The sequence below is a fragment of the Eublepharis macularius genome, chromosome 6, assembly GCF_028583425.1.
Source record: "Eublepharis macularius isolate TG4126 chromosome 6, MPM_Emac_v1.0, whole genome shotgun sequence".
Lineage (NCBI taxonomy): Eukaryota > Metazoa > Chordata > Lepidosauria > Squamata > Eublepharidae > Eublepharis > Eublepharis macularius.
This window is the reverse complement of record NC_072795.1, coordinates 65,759,382-65,782,155: the sequence shown is the minus strand read 5'-3', so window position 1 is coordinate 65,782,155 and position 22,774 is coordinate 65,759,382. Positions and strand designations below refer to the sequence as shown.

Sequence of the window (22,774 nt, the reverse complement as noted above, 5' to 3'; positions counted from 1 at the left end):
ATGGATGACAAACCCTGCCGCGGGAAGATGACTGGGGTAAGTCATTTCCAGAGCTCTCAATATGCCAGAGAGCTGCCTCCTTCCAGTCTGGTCTGCTTCTGCGCCTGGCATTCCTCAAGGAATTAGTCAAGATTTTAATTGCACATGACTTGAGGATGCTGGCAAGGGCTATATTCTTAGCTACTGTGCTTTGGGCTATGTGGAGTGACAGTTTCCTGCTCTCTTAAGTCTGGGGCTTGATATCTGGCTGAGGTATCTAAAGCAGGGAGGGAGTATTTTCAATCCAGATAGAATTCTCATCCAATATAAAAAGTCTTTCCAGCTGAAGTTGCAGATGTGCATCAGCCATGCTGCTGGGTAGATCTTTTAGTAAACATTACTGCAACCTTGGTGCATTTCATGCCCCATTTCACTCCGCCTGTTGCATGTTTTTCTATTATAGAAATGAAGCTTGAAGATTGCCAGTCTTGCTTCTAACTTTGCCACCCAACAAAGTTCTTGTTTGTCATGTGTAAATTTCCTTTGGGTTTCTTTAGATTTTTCTAGATCGTGGGTTCTTTTTAATTTGCACACATTCTCAAGGATTTGTTTTATGCCAATGAGCAGCTATTATTGTTTGGGAGGGGGTGGGGGGTCCTTTCAGGAGAGCAATCCAAAACTCTTCCTTTCCCCTTAGAGGTTTAAATTCATATATCTTCCCCACGTGAAGTCCTGGGCTCAAAATAACTCATAAACTAGAAAAGCAGAGAAGTAAACCTAGACAGGTTGCAGTTTTAAAAAAGCAGGTTCCGTTTAGCCTGGAATGCTGATAACCCCTGGTTTATATAGCTCAGAAGGTAGAGGGCAGATTGACCATCTCCCACTCACTACAAAGCAATCCTGAATTCCCTGCAAAACGATGCCAGCCTGGTTAGTTGGTTCCATATGAATGTAGCCATGTCAAGTCCTAAATGTGTGTGTGCACGCTCTCAGCAATATTGCAAGCCCTTCTTCAACCCGTTTCTATATGAATAGTATCCAGTCTGAGACTGTGGATACTTGAATGCTGGGGAATTTTCTTCTATCTGTTCCCATCCAATGACTAGCTTCTCTTCAGAATATATTTTTATTTCAGTGCAAATTTATCCAGTTATTGGGGCGGAGGATCTACCTGTATGTGTCCCTCCTTTCCTTATATGCAGTAGGTGTCATTTTCATTACTTAGTCAAGTTGTCTTCACTTTTGCTGTAAAAATAATCTATTCTGGCTGGTATGGCCACATTCAGATATCATGGAAAACTTCTTTTTGCACAAATGAAGCTTGTGTATCATGCCCATGTGCTCCCCTTCTGCATGGAGAGAGTTTGAAAGTTTCCTGATTTGGGAAGCAGTTCCATCTAACTCCTATTTGCTGTGATGTTGAAATGCAGGTGTCTGCATTTCAACATTCATTTTATTTTTATTATTTTTTATAAAGTAAAGATTTTATTTAAAAAGAAAAGAAATAACAATAGAAAGTACGTAGAAACTTATACATGCACTACATTTGAATTTAGATGATACAGTATATTTAGAGTATCTAACAGCACAACAAGATTATATAATATTTCTCATTCCCTCTCCTTAGTTGCTTATACCTAAACTTTAATATCAATAATTTTTAATCAGTCATTTCTCCTGTGTTTTATCTTTATAACATAATTACCTTAATTTATCTTAGTTTTAACCTAAGTAATCAACAAAATCTTTCCATTTTTTCCAGAATTCCACTATTAGTCTATTGTGCACATAAGTTAATTTGGCCATTGATGCATATTTGTACATTTTGTCTTTCCACTCTGGCATGTCAGGGCACATCTGTTTTCCATTTTGTTGCATATAGCACTCTTGCAGCTGTCACCATATATTGGAAAAGATCTCCCTGTTCTTTTGTAACATTATTCTGTAAAATGTTTAGTAACATATTTTTCAGGTTTAGCTCAAATCTGAGCTTGAGAATCTTTTGCATCTCCTCTTGTATCTTTATCCAATATCTTTGTGCTTTCTTATATGTCCACCACATGTGATAAAATGTTGCATCCGTGCATTGACATTTCCAACACTGTCCACTATAGTCCTTACTAATTCTCGTGATGTCTTTGGGGGTAGTATACCATCTAAAGAACATTTTATACCAGTTCTCTCTTAACAACTGACAATCTGTACAGTTAATATCTTTAGTCCATAGATCTTCCCATTGATTCATGGGAATAATTTCTCCAAAACTTCATCCATTTTAACATACAAATTTTCACTTGCTCCATTTCTGTGTGGTATTGCAGTAAATTTTTTGTAAATTTCCCCTAATAAATGCTTCAGGTCACCTCTTATTAATGATTCAAATTCTGTTTTTTCTCTTAATCTACCGCCTTCTTTGAGAGTTTCTTCTTTAAACCTAGATACTGTTTGAAGGTACATCAGCCATGGAATATTTTCCCCTTGAACTTGAATTTCTTGCCAAGTTTTCACATTTCCTTGCTTGTCTATCATAGATTCATAGCTGAGCTGATCAATTTTGTTTCTGGTGGTGGAGTCACAGTGAGCATTTATGGGCAACATCAGTGGTGAGATTGGTGGGCTCAATCTATTTCTGCATTGAAACTATATTTTAAATAGTCCATCTCTTAGTATATGGACCCCATCCTGCTTTTGAATGGATTTTAGTGATTTCTTAAGCCATAAATAATTATGAATCCCTGTTTAGCATCCGTTGTCTCCAATTTGATGTGTCTTCTACTCTAATTTATAATCCAATTGGTTATCCAAATGAATGCTGCCACCTGGCTATACAGTTTAATATTCAGTACTGCCAATCCTCCTTGTTTTTTGTCATCCTGTAACATTTTAAACCTTATCCTTGGTTTCTTCCCTTTCCACATGGAGTCATTTATTACTTTCTGCCACTTGTATAAAATCTTTTGCTCTATATGAATTGGGACCATTTGGAACAGGAAATTCAATTTTTGTAGTAAATTCATTTTAACAGCAGAGATTCTTCCTAGCCATGAAAGGAAGTCTTTGCAAGTCTTCAGTAATGCTTGCCCACACTTTTTGATAATTATCCTTATATAGGTTCTCATTTTGTGATGATACATTTATTCCTAGATATTTTACAGGCTTTGCAGTGATGGCATAGTCCATTATTTTTCTTCTCATTCCTCTGTCCTTGTCGAAAGTAACATTATCTTTGTTTTCTTTTTGTTCAACTTATATCCAGAGTACTGTCCAAATTTATTAATATGAATATAATATTAATATTTATTCCATCACATAAGTCAAAGAGTTGTTTGGATTTGTCACTGATACAACCACATCATCCACATAGATTTTCATTTTATATATCTCTTTCCCCTCCTTTATTCCATCAATTCTACTGTCTTGCCTGATTCTCACCACCAGAATTTCCAAGGCAATAATGAACAGTAATGGTGGGGATGGGCATGGAAGGCTCCAGCTGGGCCATGGCCTGCCCTCTCGCTGTCTCAGTGCCCGACTGGAAGTCCACGGAGCAGGCGAATGACCCAGCCATGCGCCTTTCCTGGAACTGGTGCAGGAGCTGGCCAGGCATGGTGGCACATGCAGCCTGGCTGGGTCTTGCGGGTCTCTGCGTGGCTGGGATGGTGCATGCCCATCCCCGGCTCTCCTGGGCAGCACAGCACAGGGATCTGGCCGCTAAGTTCCCAAGCATTTTTCAAATAGTTCCTTAGGTGGTTGCCTACTTCCAATAAAAAAGCTTTCTTTCAATTAAGACCCTCATATCTCCATTCAGAATTAAAACAAGATCATTATATCAGCACCCAGAAGAAACTCAGAACTGTAAATCACAAACATGAGTAGTTTGCTTCCATGGAGAGAACCTGATTTATATAAGTTCTGTCTCCCAAACAACCAAGTAAAGCAGTGCTTATAGTTTTCTATTTGTTCCTTATATAAATTTCTTATATGAAGTAAAGAATTACAAGAGGAAGGAAAGGATCTAGCACAATCTAAAAAGTATCTAACAGAAAATTATAGAAATGATCCAGGCTGGTTTATCAGCTTTCTCAGCTGCTTGGCTCTGTTCCTACTGGTTGTTTTCATGTCTTCGGAGCTCCAGGGATTCTTCTGCCCTCTTGTTAGAAAGAGCTAAATAATTCTCCACACGTGTCCCTTATCAGTAAGGGACAGGTTTCAGGTTGTTTTGTTCGCAACCCTACCTAGCAATGCAGCCCAGGACACAGAGCCACCTCAGGAGCTTATCTCAGGGGTTCCTTGTCAGTCACCGTATTGGATCAGAGTCCAACATTCATTTATTTAGTGCATTTCTATTAGTTTGTTTTTGTCCACAAACAGAGATTCCAAAACATGGAGTTTGATTGAAGGCTTCCCAAACCAGGAAGCATTCAGTCTTCCTCTGCACATAGGATTGCCAATGTCCCAGTGGGGCCTGGATATCACCCAGAATTACAACTGATCTCCAGATTCCAGAGGCCAGTTCCATTGGAGAAAATAGTTGCTGGAGCCAGGGCTGGATTCTACAGCATTATACCCTGCCTTCTCCAGGTCCCACCCTCAAATATCCAGTAATTTCCTAACCTAAAGTTGGCCACTTTATTCTTCACATGAAAGAAGAAGGCAGGGGGAGGTAGCATACAAACCATGTTCATTTCATCATGAACAGAAAGAGTTTTTTTCTAAACAGGTGTATTTGAAGATGTGGATGTGGATGCTAACCACTCATTTTCTGTTTTAATATGAGTGAATATTTTTAGCTTTAGGTTACCTTCCTGAACACACCAGTCTCTTCCATCTTTCCCACAGGTGTTTTGTATTGTCTAGATGAACATTTGTTTAAGACACCCAGAGGCTTCCAAACAAATGCAAGATGAGTACCTTCCTCCTTACAATCATACAGATCTGCTCTGAGCTTCTTCATGCTCACAAAAATATGTTTAAGAATTTCTCATTTTTCTTACTGGAACAAAATTATTACGGAAATATAGCTTTAATCATTTTCAAAACTGAGGTTTCTCTTTGAAATGGAAGGTGGCATTTTCTTTGTAAGACTGCTTTTTAAATTCCAGAGTGAGATGCTGAAAGAGAAACTTGTTTTTGCATTCCTGACAAGAATAATTACACATGCCTGAAATGGATTACTAATCATTACTACTAGTCTAAATACTGCACCATTCCTCAACCTTCTACCAAACCAATATAATGCATTACATTATGAGCATACTATTTCTGTTTATTTTCATATTTGACTTATGTTCTCTCTGTTTCTACTGAAAACATTTAAAAGTACTTCTTAGATTTCCCCTTGGCTGTTCAAGATGTCTGCCCTATGCTTGCACACTCTCTACTTGTTCTGCCCAGTCTATTTCCAGATATGTAGATTAATTATTCTTTAGGGAGCTGGGTGGTCAGATTCATAAACACTCATATTAAAACAGGAAAAGAGTAGTGAGCATCCACATTTCCAAATTCACCTGTTTCTGCTGTGCTATCCAGTGCACTGTTACATAGCAGGAATTACCTACCAGGACTTCAGTTAGAAAACTAGGCCTATATTTGTCATGATTTCTGAGGTATGGCCTTTTCCCAGTTTCTCCAGGGCCAAAGCTGCATTGTAGAAAGCCGCCTCACTGGCAGAGCTGTTACCTCCAACTGGCCTGTATGTCAGGAATAGCTCCAAGTCTGGGATGGAAAATATGGCCCCTCATGAAATGCTCCTGTCTCCTTGTGCATACAGACAGAAACCTGGAGGAGGGACGGGAGCACAGCTGTTTCACACTCCTTGAAACCCTATTGGTGCCAGTGGCTAGAGTTCAAAAGGAATTTACATGTCTTAAATGAGCATGAAAGAGTCATTCTTCCTCCTTGCACGTTCTTAATCTGGACTAAAGAGAAGCTGTTTTCAGAGATCTTTTGAGATAGTTTTATACTTTGAATTCCCTGTGATTCTGAATACCTTAAAATGAATTCATTTTATTTTTAACTGCATTGCAATGTCTTGGATTTGGTGCACAGTATCTATTCCACACTTCAATATTTTTCTGTGTTATATTATTCTGGAAATTAGATATTTTAAATTCTGCAAGAAGCTGAAGCCTCTTTAGATGCCTAGAAAAGCTGAAGTGATAAAGTGGGTTTTTGCTGTGGAACAAGTTTAGTAGGCTAGTGAACACTCAGGACTGCTAGGGGCAGGGGATCCCCCACCCCTGGTTCCTGTTTCCCACAGTCTCTTTGATGGTTGGCAGGAGAAGAAAAGTTTTTAAAATTGCCATTGGCTGATGACATTAGATCATTGATAAATATATCATTATGTAGGCCCCAGAAACCTAATTAAAGGATTGCATGTTTGGGCCATTAGCAGAGTCTATCGTTTGGCACAGGAAGCATGATTATAGGTGGTTGAGAGCTAGTTCTGCTGGCTGGTGTGTGTGCAGGATTGAAAATAATAAAATCATACACTTGCTTTATATTTAGAAAATAAATGAGAGTTCTTTATTGTAGGAACTCCGTACTCTGATAGGAAAGGAGGAGAGACAGATCCTAACTGCCTATCTAGTCTAAGGATGGACATGGATGCTAGGACAAGGCCTGCATCCATGCTGACAAGATGGAGGGAGGAGAAGGAGAGAGTGTTGCTTGGAACAATGCCAGAAAGAGAGAAGTGAGAGGGAGGAATCAGGAGGAGGAAATCCTGAGAATAGCAATCTACATATCAAAGGACAGTCAGAGCAGTAAACAGAGTGCCCTGACCTCTCTATCTTTCTAACCCTTTGGTTTGTCCCGCTCTGAAACCTGAGGAGAGGGACAGGACTGAATTCTCCTCTTCCAACAACCATTTCCACAGAAAACCAAAACATGACATCTGCGTGCTCTAGGCAGAGTTTCTGGCAATTCCTAGAGCACAGACATCACTTCGAAGTTTTCTCTGGTAGTGATGTAATGCCATCTGGCTAACAGTGCCCCCCATGTCCCCACCCCCTCCCAGACTTCTGTCAGGTGCTCGTCTATGACAACCCTACAAATACTTCATCTTGGCAGCACTAGGTTCTCTTACTAAAACAATATTTTAACAATTTTATTTATTTGTATATTGTTGTATTCAATTCCGAGATATGATCGATAGATAATTAATGTATCTCTCTTATAGTATTGTATACTACTGATTTAGATTCTGATCCTGGATCATCATCATCATCATCATCACCACCACCACCACCACCACCACCACCACCACCACCACCACCACCACCACAACAACAATAATAATAATAATAATATGCTTATTGCTTTTCCGGCCGAAGCCATAAGCCATACAAACACCAACAAAATATGAACTGTACACTTGAACATACCCAATTCACATAGACATAACTCGTCATTATCACTTTAAACTATCAAAACTCATGAAAATCTTGTTTCTTTATCACCGTGGCTAAAAAGGAAGCCACTATAGCAGAGGTTTGATTGTCAGGAAAGTTATCAGACAATAACACTGAGATTGCCCAAGGAAGGAAGGGAAGCTTTTCTTTTAACATAATAGGAATAATAAATCTCTCTTTCCTTACTCCACTTAGGGCAAAAAACTATTATATGATCCAAGGTCTCTAACTTTCCTTGACCACATTCACAAACTCGTTCAGAATAAGGGAGTCCAGAGAAACGACCAGAAAGCACTTTAGAGGGGAAGGAGTTAAGTCTAGCCAATGTGAAGGCTCTGCGTTGAGCTGGAATCTTTAAAGAATAGCAATAAGATGGAAGAGCCTCTGGGGGTGAAAGTCCTAGGGATAAGCCCGAACATGCACGTCTGGCTCTCTGGAGAGTACTGCTGTAATCGAGATCCTTTAGTTTTAATTTTATAACTCTTAGGGCCTTATTTGTCTGTAAAGATGTTATATATTAATAATAAATTGAACTGAATTAAGTAAATAAATAAGTTAAACTGTCTAGCTCTTTTTTGTGCTTGTTAAAAGTCACCTCAGGCCTGGTTCTGCATGTGAGAAGTGAGTGTGATGTTTTCCTATCAGCTTTTTTAACAAATAGATTAATAATAAGTTTAATTGAGCCCAAATTCCTTAGCACTTGGGCCACTAATTCTGGGTAGATATTTTTAAGTTTAGGCTGTACATTTTTATTTTCTAGTCCTCTGTGCGTTATTATAGCTAAGGTTGCCAACTTCTGTTTGGGAAATTCTTAGAGATTTAGGGCCAAGCTACACATGACGAATGACACTTGAACGGCAAGTGGATTGAGTGGAGGGCAAGTGAACAGGGAGAAATACACTTGCTGTTCAAGTGTCATTCGTCATGTGTAGCTTGGCCCTTAGGAGTGGTGTCTGGGAAACAAGTATGTGATTCCATAGTGTCCACCCTCCAAAGCAGCCATTTTCTCCAGGGGGACTGAATTTTGTAGTCTGGAGATCAGTTGTAATTCCAGAATAACTCCAGGTTCCACCTGGAGGATGGCAATCCTACTTGTAGCTCTTGATTCTTGCCTTCTGGAGTTTTTTTCAGTCCTATTTTTTTAATCATCAGTGTTAGTAAGCTCAGCAGTCTAAGACAACTTTTGAGAGTGAGCTGAGTTATTTGGAGTTTTCCATGGCCCGTTTCCATTCCTTTCATGTCTCACATGCATATTTCTGTCCCTTCCAGCACCTCACCTTCCCTCTGTTGGCTGTTACACTTCTGTCATCCTTTGGATCTTCCATGCTTTATGGCTACAATCTGGCTGTAGTAAACTCCCCAGCCATGGTAAGATGTTTGCTTAATCTTTTGGAAGCCTGATGGAGTCAAGGAGGCTACCACACAAAACTCCAAGTTAGGCATATTAATGAAGTATCCCAATACTAGATGTATTAGATAGAATTGCCACTGAACTGATGCTACCTCTAGGGAACAGTGTGTGTGAGAGAAATCATTTTATAGTTTTTGCCCCTTGTTTGATAAAAGGGGGTTGGGTAGGAGTTACAGCACAGAAGGGATGAGGAACTGCTCTTCCAGTCACCACCATGCTTATTTCTTGAAGGATTTTGTAAAGTATCTCATAAGAAGTGCCTGCCTTTGTTCAGGCATATGCTATCGGTAGCTCTACTTACACTGACTGGAGTATCAGGCTTGGTTCTGATTCACAGTTGAATAACTGCCTATTCAGTACCACATCCTTCTTCCTAACAACGTTACATCAAAGGTGGCAACTTTGGCGGGCTCCAGACTAGACATGGGCACAAATGGGGTGGGGGGGAACTGGACACGCTGTTTGTAGTTCATTGCTGTCGACGAACACAAACAGACGAACAGTAACAAACATGTCCCATTAACTAACATGTTCAGTCTTCGTTGTTCATGGGGGCCAGAACGGCCCATGTTGGACTTAGAGAGCCCATATTCACAGGGAGTGATCAGCAGGCTCTCCTACAGCCATCACCTAAGTTTGGTCAAGATTGCAATACGGATCTTGGACTTATACATTCCCAAATCTGATGCCCACAGGAATCTCCCATTTGATATAATTGGAGCCACCAGTTGACTTTGGCCCCGTGTACAAGTGGTGGACTTGAAGGCAGGCTGCCTCCCCTCTGCGGGCAGATGCTGTTGCCGCTCACCGGCAGCACCCCCCATGTGCCCGCCCGCCAGGCCTCCCAGAAGCTATTTTCCGCCTCAGTATAGAGGTGGGTGATGTTTGTGGCTGCTGGCCCCGGCAGGCTGGGGCAGGCAGTGGCATGCCCCCTCCCCTCTAGGGGGAGGGGGTGTGGCCATTCACCAGCAGCACCCCCCGTATGCCCACCCACAAGGCCTCACAGAACTTGATATTTCCGGTGTAGGCCGGAAGGAGGGTGATGTTTGCGGCCACTGGGCCTGGCGGGCTTGGAGAGGTGGTGGTGTGCTGCCTCCGCTCTAGGGGTGGGGTGTGTGGGTTCTCGCTGGCAGCACCCCCCTGTACCTGCCCACCAGGCCTCAGAGAACTTGCTATTTCTGGCATAGGCCAGAAGGAGGGTGATGTTTGTGGCCACCGGGCCTGGCGAGCTTGGGGAAGCAGTGGTGTGCCACCTCCCCTCTAGGGGGCGGGGTATGTGGACACTCTCTGGTGGCACCCCCCCTGTGCTCACCCACCAGGCCTCCCAGAGGCTGCTTTCCGCCTCGGTATAAAGGTATGGTACAGACAGGTTTTTCAATAGACAGGTGCATAGCTGTACAGGATAGAGGGATGCGTGGATACATTGAATACCTGTATTGGATTGACAGGAGAGACAGATACCATGTACAGGGATATTGGGGAGACAGGTGGATTGCATAAATATCTGTGTTATTCTGTCATTAGAAAGTTGGAAGGAAACAACCAAGGGTGGGAGGTGGAGCCTGCCCCTAACATGTAGAAGCGGAGGCTCACGTGCCGGCCATTGAGGTGGTGGAGGATGCCTTCCCCCCCCCCACCGTGGGGGAGGCATCGGTTCCCCAAGGAAAGGGGATTGTGAGCAGACTGGTAGGTGTCCTCGTGGGGAGTTGTGGGCTGCCCCCTACATCACCCACCAACCTGCTTTCACAGACACGGCAGTCTATTCAGCATCAGCACCCTATGGAAGACAGCAGTTCCACATAATCCACACCACTCAGAGAAACTTCATCTGTGCAGGCAGTAAGTAGTGTAGGCTGCTGCCAGTATTACCTTCCTTCCCGCCTTCATGAAAAGGACAGGATGGACAGGACAGGAGAGGTTGCAGGCCAGAGGCAGGGTGGTTCCAGAAAGGGAGAGGTCGAAAGAGGGAGAGGGTACTTGTATGGGAGAGGAGGGCAGAGGCTTCCTGGCCGCATTGCCGAGCAGGACCTGGAGGACCCCAAGATTTGCGAGCCATGAGCCGAGAAACGCACTGAGCTTCTCTTCGGCGGCAGTGAACGTCACCCACCTTCCTGCCTTCGCAGAAAGGACGGATGGACAGGACAGGAGAGGTCGCAGCGGGGTCGGGACGGTTCCAGAGAGGGAGAGGTCGAAAGAGGGACCAGGTACTTGTACGGGAGAGGAGGGCAGAGGCTTCCTGGCCGCATTGCAGAGCAGGACCTGGAGGACCCCAAGATTTGTGAGCCATGAGCCGAGAAACCCACTGAGCTTCTCTTCAGCAGCAGCGAACATCACCCACCTTCCTGCCTTCGCGTAAAGGATGGGATGGACAAGACAGGAGAGGTCGCAGGTCGGAGCAGTTCCAGAGAGGGAGAGGTTGAAAGAGAGACTGGGTACTTGTACGGGAGAGGAGGACAGAGGCATCCTGGCCACATTGTGCAGCAGGACCGGGTCGGGGGACCCCAACATCTACCATGTTGGATTGCGCAGACTGCTGCTGGAGAGGCTTGTCCACCCCTCCTGTGTTGAACTGGAGGCTACTGCCAACATCACTCACCTTCCTGCCTTTGCAGAAAGGATGTGAGTCTCAGGACCCATTCCTCCCATGCACAGGGGGAACAGCAGGTTCCCATGGATAGGGGTGCACTGTGCAGCACAACCATATGTGCAACAGCTCGACCTGGTCGAGACCATGGATCAGAGGGATGACCTGACCCAAGCTGGCCTCGTACAAGCACAAGAGCTCGGTGGCCTCCTTAAAGGGTTTCAGCATCTGGGACATCTGGGCAAGGACTCTCCATTCCATGGAGCTGAGGCTCAGCTCCTCTCCCCCCCCCCTCAGAACGTCTGCAGATGACAGGATGTCCTGCAACGGACCCTTCTGCTCCACCAGACAACATATCATGTCATAGGTGGAATTCCAGCGGATGGGCAGGTCCTGAAAGAGTTGGTGCTTGGGGTCCTCCCTCCCCCTGCCTCTGGAACAGCTCGCGGGAAGAGTTGATGTTGCGGGAGAAGTGGGAAGCGATGCGGCGGCAGCTGTCCAGCAGATTGCGTGTCCCCAAGGTTCCCTCGTCCCAGCTGTCCCTTGGCTTGCTCCCCAGCCTGAGCACTTCCCTCATCACCAGGTGCAGCTTGTGCGTCATGCACACCAGGCCCAGGAGGGATGACTCTTTCAGAGCTGCCAACATGTTGCTTCCAGCGTCTGTCACCGTGAAGCCACAGACAAACCCTCCCCCCCCCCAGCCATCCACTCCCTCAGTGCTCCCTTTACAGTCCTGGCGTTCTTCCCGGTATGGACCTCGTCCATCTTCCATGTCTGGAGAAGAACTACCCTGTAGCCTGGTGTCAAGAATGGCACCTTTTCCCGGGTGCCAGTTCTTGGCCTGGGGCGGCAGAGGTCCTCTGGTTACCACCAGTAGGCAGTGATGGCAAGGTAGCCATGATGGCAGCCACTCCAGATGTTGGCCATGAAGTGTACAGTATGGCCTTTGGCAGCTGACAGCTCCCTAAGCACTATATCTCGCACAGACTGGTAGAGGGCAGGCAGGACTCAACACCCAACGGTGTGCCGTGACTGCATGGAGAACCACGGGGCAAAGTGCTGAAGCAGACTTTGGAAGCAATGCCCTCCACAACAGATAGGGGGAATCCTTGCAGGGCAATCGTCTCTGCCACGACATGAATGCCCACCTCCTGAGCCCTTGACCTCACCCTTTTCAACAGCACTATCCCTGACCCCGATAGAACAACCTCCCCAAGGGCAGCCTGCCTGACCGTTCAGCTCCCACCAGCAGCACCCTTGGGGCAAGGCTTCTTGCTTGGGGTGGATTCCGGTGACCCTCCCACTGATCCCAACTCAGAGGAGCTGGTAGCCCTCTGTCTCCTCCCGCCAGATGTTTCACTGGCTGAGGACGGAGACCACAGGACCGGGTGGCGCGTCTTCAGGTGCCTAGTCAGGACCGTCAATGACAGGTGCTTCAGGTCATTGCCCCTATGCACCAGGCCATCACAGACACAGCACCGCTTCACACACGAGACAATCAGAAGGGCCCGAAAGTGCCTCCATACGGAGAGTTTGAACCGTGGCCCACTAACTGTTCCAGGGGAGGGAGGACGAAGGGTTACTGGCTGCACCGCAGAGCTGGCAATGGTAGATGGAGTGAGGGGTGGAATGCAGGCAGGGACAGCACTGGGAGTTTGAGATGGGGACAGGATGGATGTTTCATCGAACCCCAACCATTCCTCCATGGATCCCTGACCCCCCTCCTCCTCAAACAGTTTAAAGAGTTCCTCCTCCCCTGGCAACAAGAGCTCTTCGGCCTCCTCCACAGCCCCGCAGGTGATTTTTGGGGAGCGGGAGCCTCTGCTGCCCCAGAGCCCTGCCCAGTACTGCTTCCCACAGGGCAACCGGGACAAACTTTGCACTTTTCCCCACAACCACCCTTGCCCCCCACCCGAAGCCTCATTGTGGAGAACACTGTGAGCCCTCAGCTGAGGTGCCCGCTGAGCTTGGACCCAGGGCCTGCCAGCAGCCCTGGAACTAGAGGGAGGGGCTAGAGCCCTAGCCCAGCACTCCCAGAAACCTGACCGGATCAGGCACTAATAATCTGGGTGAAACCTCAGCTGAGGTGCCCACTGAGCTTGGCCCCAGGGCCTGGCAGCAGCCCTGGAACCAGAGGGGATAGATCCCTATCCCACCCACCATACACAGAAAAAATCCCAGCTCCAATGCACTCAATCTCTCTCCCAAAAGGCTAGAAACAACTCTGTCCCACTCCACTGCCTGCTGAAACTGAAAGCCAGAACTGGGAGCACAGTGCCCTTTTATAACCAGAGGTCTCATAGAGAAAAGCAGGAGCTCTGTGGTTGGCAGTCAGAACTGCCTAACAGGGTTTGCAGGGATGAGATTGGAGTGCCCATGGCTACGGAACACCCACCTCCCCCCTGGTCTCTGGTCCCATGTAACCAATTGTAACCAATTTGGAGCTCCGCACTTGGAAGGAAGACCTGCTCATCAAGCTAAGTTGGGCTTAGATTGGGGTTTCCAGGGCAACAGAAGGAGTGTAGACAGAGTTCAGGCAGTCTCTGCCTCCATTGCCAAGGAATTGATTCAAGGTGCCTGACTGTCTGGCTTCACGAACAGCGGATGAACACAACGAACCAGGCTTGTGATGACCACTTGTTCGTTTACAATGGCGCCTCACAAACAGCTTGTTCGCGAACAGACGAACGGGCTGTTCATGGGGTTTTTTTCATTCATATTGCTGTTCATGCCCATGTCTATTCCAGACACAAGGCCTTTTCTGTTGCGGCATCTCACTGTGGAACTCCCTCTTCATAGAGATTGCCCGGCACTTAACTTGAAATAATTTAGCTGTCAGGTAAAAACATTTTTATTCCCCCAGCACTTCTGTTGATTTTGCCCTCACCTTTCCTCTTATGCTCTTGGTGGCCCTGAAGAAATACTGCTCTTATTTAATTGTAGCTTTATTTGTAGTCAAATGCAGCTTTTATATGAATTGAATTTTACTCTTTTTAAGATGCTGTGATTTTGCGTTGGTCTTCTATTGTATCTTAATTGTTTTTGATTGTTGGAAGCCGCATCGGGAGTGGAAACTGAAAATGCAGGGGGTCAGTGTTTTAAAGAAATAAAACACAACGGCTAGCACTTTAAAAGCTCTGAATGAACATTCCATCCTGCCCCCAGTTAGAATAGTGCACTGGAATGTCACTTATCCCAGTGGTGGGGCGGATAGAGAATGGAAGAACAGCCACTAATTGTTTGGATATAGTCATTCACTTAAAACTACACACCTGTGAAATAGATAATACAGTATTGTGTCATTAAGGCAAAGCTGAAATAAAGCTCCTTGGTCCAATGTGGGGATATGGGGAGGGGGCTGATTTAAAACTGGTATGTGACAGTATAGCCTCAGTTGACTGTGCTGGAAAACTCCCCAGACAGGAATGAAGGATCAAGTGAAACGGCTTTAGGTCTCTAGAAATTATACAATTACTCTCTTTATTACTTCACTGTATTCTGAAACTCATGCCCAAATTTTCCAAATGCTATGGCTTTCAAGGGACTTCATCAAGGCCAGCCAACAACAACAACAACATTCAATTTATATACCACCCTTCAGAGTGGCTTAATGCCTTCTCAGAGTGGTTTACAATGTTATCATTATCCTCACAACAAAACACCCTGTGAGGTGGGTGGGGCTGAGAGAGCTCCTAGAAGCTGTGACTAACCCAAGGTTAGAGTCCCATGCTCTTAACCACTACACCACTTAACCACTACATGGTTGGCCTGGGACAATTCCAGCTTTTGAGGTCCCTATTTAATATGACAAAATATGTATCATTTAACAATAATCACATCTTACACCAAATCTCCTCTTATTTGCTTAAGTTTGTAGCTTTCAAGCTGAGATAGTGTATCACATTTTGGTTCAATAGGGGGTTCATATAAACAAGTTGTGAAACTCAAATGCTAAAAATTAACCACTGTCTTTATTTCAGGCCTAAAACTGTCAGTTTGCCTGATCTGGTGGGCAGTCTTCTGCAATTGGGGCCATGATTCTATCACCACTCAATGGAACAGTAGGAACAAAATGGGGAGAGGGGGACTGGCATCATGCAAAACCGTGACATCACTTCCAATTTCAAACTAGGAAGTGGCATCATGGTGTCATGTAACACCCTAGAATTTTCCCAAATCTTCACTGTGAAAACCATGGAGTTTAGGGAAATTCCTAGACCATCATTGACATCATTCATGATGTCTCTTCCAGTTCAAAACCAAAAGTGTTATTAGGGTGCTGCGTGACGCCAGTTTTCAAAGTCTCTGCTAGCACTGTTGTGGCCCTTTTGAGCCCTCATGGCCCCTATACTAGATTTATTCTTCATAAAAGAGGCATAGTCTTCCCTTAATGCTGTCCTGGGGTATCAGACACAGCATTAAACTGAAACAGGAACTATGCATGTGGGCATGTGCACACAAATGCTCCATACAGCCCTCCATCCCTTTCCAGAAACCATACCTTAGTTAGGAAGCACATCTTTATGTATCTCCAGACCTTGCTAAACTTTATGTATCTCCAGACCTTGCCTCTCCATTCTGGATGCTACTTTTCACTCCTAACATCACAAGATTCCAGCTGCTTTGTGGTGAATATGGGCCTAGAACTCACCCAAATTTCTGACACCCCCTTCTCCACATTACATCTTTCTCCCTTGCAGCACATCAAAGCCTTCTATAATGCCACATGGTCCCAGCGATATGGGCAGGGCCTGAATCAGGGCATGCTCACCCTCATGTACTCCCTGACTGTCTCAGTCTTTGCCCTGGGAGGCCTAGTGGGGTCCTTCCCTGTTGGAATGCTGGTCACACGATATGGCAGGTAAGAACAATGCCAAACAAAGCTGTGATTCTCCAAACACAGGAACAGAAAAAGGTGAGTAAATGCATCATATAATTTGTGAGAAAGTAAGAATTCTTGTTGGTGCCTCCAAGAAGTTAGGCTTCAAAATGTGTATCATGAGAAGGAAGAAAGAGCTAAAACTGAGTGTAATGATGTAATCAAGGCAGAGAAGAATTTGAAAGGAGAAGAATTAAAAATTGCAGACAGTTTCTAATTTTGTTAAAGGAAGAGTGGGTTGCATCTGCCCCCAGTAATGGTAACAGTGGCATCTTCTCTTTTTGTCTCTGCCATTCTATATTTGTAAAAGTCTACAATCAGGATAAAAATACAGTTTTAACAACTGTATTTTTATCCTGATTGTAGACTTTTACAAACCACTCACTCCTTTTCCATGGCTATCAATTTGTAACATGGATTTGAATTTGGACTATTATCACATTTCATCCTTCCCACAAGACCAATTTGTACGTGTTCTTGTGAATATCCCTACCTCCTTTTAATCTCTGAACATCACAGCCAATCAGTTCATTGGGGGATCACTCTGTGACATATATTCTGTCTGGCTACTCCATTCTTGCCTACATGTTAAGACAGTTATCAGAGGGACTGAGAAGGAGGAGGAGTATCCTTGCTCCTTTTGGATGTCAAGGAGGAAAGGAATGACGTAACTGTCACAGATTCTTGGGGCAGCTGGTTTTTATGCTACACTGGAAACACTGGGGCTTGGAACAGCAGTGTTAGAGAAATTAAAGAGGAGAAAATTCTGAGGTAGGATGTAAAACTTTCTAATGTCAAAATATCTCATTCAACGTCCTCTCTAACAGGAACGGAACCTTGATAGGTAGCAGCTTCCTTGTCTTCCTGGCTGGTGCACTAATGGCGTCCAGTCGATACCTGGAATCCCCTGAGATGGTCATCATTGGGCGTTTCATTACTGGAGTCCACTCTGGTAGGCAAGGCCACTTTCTCACCATATTTATGGGAGGGGGACATACAGAGATATCCAGTTGCACCAACATTCAGGTGTAGTTCTCACGATCAGTAGATGAAGTAGGTAAGCCTATTTCTGAATTGCAGCTGGGGTTCATATGACTGAAGTTGCTAGATATTAAAATACATATATCTTTTCACATAAGAAACTAGTCAAGTCAGGGATCTAGCCTGACCCTGGTGGGAACATGCTTGTTTTCAGTGTGTAGGATTTCCCCCCATAGTATTTCATCATGTAATCCCCATATGATGAAGTGGTACAATCCAATCCAGAAATATATTTGCCTTCTTATCACTTGAATGCAGCCAGACTGATTTTTTTTTTTTGCTATTCAGACAAGGACAAGGAATGATTGTGCCACAATCACTTTTTACCACGTTATTGTTCTGTCTGTGTGCAGGGTAAAAGTCTGCACTCAATGTGAAGAGGAGGGTTTAACACTGTCCCTTTCCTCAGGTTTTAGAGGGGGACAAAGTTAGAGAGGTCAGGGCATCTGTTTTCTCCTTGAACTATCTTTTTTTTTTAATATGTAGATTGCCAATCTCAGGACTTCCTCCTTGTGACATCCTTCTCTTCCACCCTTGGTCACACAACTATCTCTTCTCTCCATCTTGCACCATGGATGCAGGACTTGTCCTGCAATTCATGCCTATCCTTAGACTAGGTTGGTAAATAAGCATCTATCTCCTCTTTCCAATCAGTGTATGGAGTTCCTATAATAAAGAACTCTTATTTCTTTTCTAAACCTAAGCTAAGTGTAAGTTTGTTATTATCTCTCACACACTTGCACCAGCCAGGAAGCTCCAAACACCCATCACATTCTCTCTGCGATTGGTATATGCTGCCCAGATTAATATAACTTCCAGATCCAGGTTTTTTAATAATTAAAAACAAACACACTGTTGCATGATTGTTTGAAGAGATGTGTCATGGTTTCCCACTTCCAAGCCATCGTCCACCCCCAGGTTTCATCTATTCCTTACCTTGAATCTCTGTGTTTGCGTCCATTCACAGTATACGTCTTGCAATTATTATTATTTTTTGTCACTTCTTCACGATCCCATCACAGGCATTTTCCCCTTCACACTGTTCCAAGCTTATCAGGTGAATTATTCAAATGTAGCTTTTATTAAGGAAACAAATCCAGGTACAAAATTTGGGAGGAAGAGGTACAGAAAAAGCATGAAGATTAATGCTAGGCTAAAAGGTGTTGAATGTGAAGTAATTGTGGCAAGTTTCCTGGACTTGGCATGGTTTTTTATAGCATAGTAATAGGTTAGTGGCGGGCAATCTCCCAGGGTTTGCCCAGTTGCCTGCCAATTGCTGGCAATCAGCAGGAGGTGGCAAACCACCCCTCCCCCAGTGATCACCCACCACTGGCAGGCAACCCAGGGAAGTGTGCTCTGGGTGCTCTCCCAGCAGGGTGCGATGACATCATTTCCTGAAGTGACATCATTGCACCAGCTATAAGTGTGCTCCTGCACTTCATTGGGGCCTATTCCCAGATGTGACAGCAACTTTGTTCTCTTCAATTGACCGGGTAATGTACAGTCATTGACAGCTTCTTCTTAAAGTCATTGCTGTCTCTTTTGCTATGTTGAACTTGACTTCAAAAAGTTCTGGTTTTTTTATCCAGGAGTTAAGCTCTGGCCTTGAAAATGCTCACCAGTTGTTGAATGTGAATCCTTCTCTGTTTAATACATTTTCTGCATTGGGCTGCTGCTTGTGAAATGTCATTTCATGCAGCCTTTGTACGGCACAGAAAAACATGGCTGCTTCTTTAGAATTAATGTGTTTATTTACTCCTAAAAACAGGGCTTTTTTTCTGGGAAAAGAGGTGGTGGAACTCAGTGGGTTGCCCTTGGGGAAAATGGTCATATGGCTGGTGGCCCCGCCCCCTGATCTCCAGACAGAGGGGAGTTGCGGAGGACAATCTAAACTCCCCTCTGTCTGGAGATCAGGGGGCGGGGCCACCAGCCATGTGACCATTTTCAAGAAGTTCCGGAACTCCGTTCCACCGCGTTCCAGCTGAAAAAAAGCCCTGCCTAAAAATAATTAGCTCACATTACCTGAAGCTCTGAGGCTACTGGGTCTGCATTGTCTTGGCCTTGTAGAATCTTTTCCCCTCCTTTGCTTCATGTGTTCCCAGTTGCCATTGGTCCTCATGCCACCTACCCTCCTTCCTCTCAGGGATCTGCCTCAGTGTTGTGCCCATGTACCTTGGAGAAATTGCCCCTAAGAATCTGCGTGGCTTCCTGGGCCTTGTACCAAGCATCTTCATCTGCTTAGGAGTCTTCTCTGCACAAGTCCTGGGCCTTCCAGAGCTGCTTGGAGAGGTAAGCGCATGCTAGCCCACGCTGAATGGCTGCGACACAGCCATCTCCGTGCCCCTTATCAGCAATCCCAACTTAGTTGCTGTCAGAAAGTAAACTATACTGTTCAGTCTACGCTAGCATTTTAATAGAATAAAAGATGGAGGATACTCTGTCTCTGCCACAGGGGAAGGAACTGCTGCCTTCAAGGATTATACTGGAGATAAATAGTGAAGAGTCCAGTAGCACCTTAGACTAAACCAACTTTATTGTAGCATAAGCTTTCAAGAACCACAGCTTTCTTCGTCAGATGCAGAGATAAGCAATGTTGAATTGGAGGGGGAGTGCTGTCAGCCCAAGCATAATGTGAAGGACTTAGGGTTGCCAACTCCAGGTTGGGAAATTTCTGGAGGTTGGGGGAGGAATCTCAGCAAGGATGTGATGTCATAAAGTCCACCCTCCAAAGCAGCCATTTCCTCCAGGGGAACTGATCTCTGTAGTTTAGAAATCAGTTGCAATTATGGGACATCTCCAGGCCTCACCTAGATGCTGACAACCTTAGGAGGAATGGATGTACTTTACTGTGGCCCAGAGGGTTGCAGTCATCCAGGGTTACAAGCCCAATACTATGGTATGTTCTGTTTATGTCATTTCATCAACAAAATATTTTATGACTAGTGTATATGATTGCATGGACTGTGGGCGTGTGGTGGAATCTGTGCCACAATTTAATACCAGGCTTGGAGAAATTAAGTTTTGGCCTTCATTCCAGTACTTTTCTTTCTCTCTGTACATGAAGGTTGTGTAGATCACAACCTTCTTTGCATTTAGAATGTTGACCCTTTACATTTCCTGTAGTCTGGCCCCAGGAAACGAAAAGCAGGAAGAAAGAGAGAGAGAGACCGGGGAGGGGTGGCTAAAGAAATTTCTGCTAACCATTTGTGTTTCAAGTCCTGCCTCACATGTCCTCCTCCTTGCCAGCATTCCTCCCACCTCTTGGGAAACTCTTTTCCCTCCTAGGATCCTTACTGGCCTCTCTTCCTGTCGGTGGTGGTTGTTCCTGCCTTCTTGCAGCTCTTGCTGCTGCATTGGTTCCCAGAAAGCCCTCGCTACCTGCTTATTGAGAAGAACAATGTCCATGGGGCTACTGAAGGTGAGTGGAATGTCTCCCACTATCCACCTGCAACAGAGATACACTTGTAGTAGCCAATCCTAGGTTCAGGGGGAAGCAGGCCTCACCTTCTCCAACACGTGTCAGATTTGATAAGACTAAATACCAGATTATTTGGGGCAGCTCCCCACCCCAAGCCCAGTGGGTATAAACCATCAAGCTCTGCTTGCTTCATTCAATACAGCACCAGAGGCATTGTTAAAGGCAGCATAAGAAGGAAAGGAGCAACAGCCTGGGAGTAGAGTTGCCAGCCTCCAGGTGGTGGCTGGAGATCTCCCAGAATTACAATTGATCTCCAGGTGACAGAAATCAGTTCCCCTGGAGAAAATGGCTGCTTTGTAGGGTGGACTCTATGGTATTATACCATTCTGAGGCCCTTCCCCTCCCCAAACCTTGCTCTCTTTAGGTGTCACCCCCAAAATCTCCAGGAATTTCCCAACCTGGACCTGGCAACCCTACCTGGGAGAGAGGGAGACTCTGAGCCAGTCCCTCTTTCTCCTTCAATATAGTTTTTTACCTGTTGAGAGTTATAGAAATAGGAGTGTTTTTACATGTTTGTACCTTCTATCTGCCCTCCTCTAGAGCAGATATGGATGACTTCTCTAGTTCAAGGGCACACTATTCTCCTAAAAGTGGCCCTAGTATCAGAAGTGATCAGCTCTGTGATAAAATTAGCACCTGTAGCAGTTAGTGTACATGAGTACATGTATCCAATAATAGAATTTTATTATAAATACATAGTTAACCCCCCACAAAAAGATATAACATTAGAGTGTGAAATGTGTACACTTACAAATTGGAAATGTTTTTGGCATTGGGCAAGCAAATTTGGAGCTACTATTTGGCCATTACATCATTGTTCTCATCCCATTCACCTTATCATCACAGCCCTGCGCTGGTTTCTTGGCAAATACGATGTGGAGGATGTCATTGAAGAGATGCGGGAAGAGCAGCGTTCACTTGCTTCTGTGAAGACTGTGTCTGTGTGGCATCTGCTAACAGATCGTTCTGTGCGATGGCAAGTGCTCTCCGTTGCTGTGATCAACATGGGCATGCAGCTTTCAGGAATTGATGCAGTAAGAGCTGCTTAACTCTGCTGTGGGGCTGCAGGCTGGGTCCGGGGAACAGTAAATGCCTACTGGAGTGAGGGGGTGTTTGTCCGTCTTTAAGCATGCAGTGGTGCATCCATTCCTAAAGAAATTATGTTGGATCCAGGAGAGTTGAATAAGTACCGTCCAGTCTCAAATGTACCATTCTTGAGCAAGGTGATAGTAACCATATCACTCTAGTCTTGTTCCAGGTACTCTGGCTCCCAATTTGTTTCCAGGCCCAATTGACATTTACCAGTGCTGATACTGACATTTAAAGCCATATATGATTTGGCTCCAGCATACCTCAAACACTGCCTTCTCCCATATGAACCAGACTGTTCTGGTAATCTTTGGAAGCCCTGCTTTGGGTGCCCTGCCATCTGAAGCTAAACAGGTGGCAACCCAAGAAAGGGCCTCCTTGGTTGTGGCACCAACATTTTGGAACTTCCTCCCCTGGGAGTCTCGTATGTCTCCCTCTGCTGTTGTCTTCCACTAGCAGATGAAGACTTTCTTGTTATGTTTGGCATACTCAAGAACTTACTGACATTCTTCTAGGTTTTTATATTAAGTCTTTGTATGTTTTTATTGAAATATTATATATTATAATACAATAATAATAGTATATACAGTTTATTTTAAATGTGTTTAATGTTGAAATGTTTTAATGTTTGATGTTTGCCATTTGGGAGCCCTATATGGGTGACAAAGCAGCACAGAAAGGTTTTAAATAAATAAATAATAATTCTCAAACACTTGTTCCATCCACAGATCTCCATGTTGCCTCTCTCTTTTGCCTTCTACATCTTTATACTGAGTGGTGTTCTTAACATACTCCTTTTGTCATACTTATATCAGTAGACCTATCTATCTACAGCATCTCTCCTAGCTGGAGCTGAATAAATCTGAGCCACCAAAGACATGATTCGCAATTGAGGGAAAAT

At 44.7% G+C, this 22,774-nt stretch overlaps 1 protein-coding gene across 1 annotated transcript in view; it reads left to right on the top strand.

Annotated features, from left to right (window-relative positions):
• Positions 1–22,774, top strand: part of LOC129332680 (solute carrier family 2, facilitated glucose transporter member 9-like) — a 34,145-nt gene continuing 11,371 nt past the window's right edge. The window contains exons 1-7 of the mRNA XM_054983910.1: positions 1–36; positions 8,661–8,759; positions 16,087–16,247; positions 17,093–17,217; positions 19,450–19,595; positions 20,592–20,724; positions 21,631–21,818. Coding sequence (XP_054839885.1) covers positions 1–36; positions 8,661–8,759; positions 16,087–16,247; positions 17,093–17,217; positions 19,450–19,595; positions 20,592–20,724; positions 21,631–21,818 — 888 coding nt within the window. The remainder of the gene's footprint in view (positions 37–8,660; positions 8,760–16,086; positions 16,248–17,092; positions 17,218–19,449; positions 19,596–20,591; positions 20,725–21,630; positions 21,819–22,774) is intronic.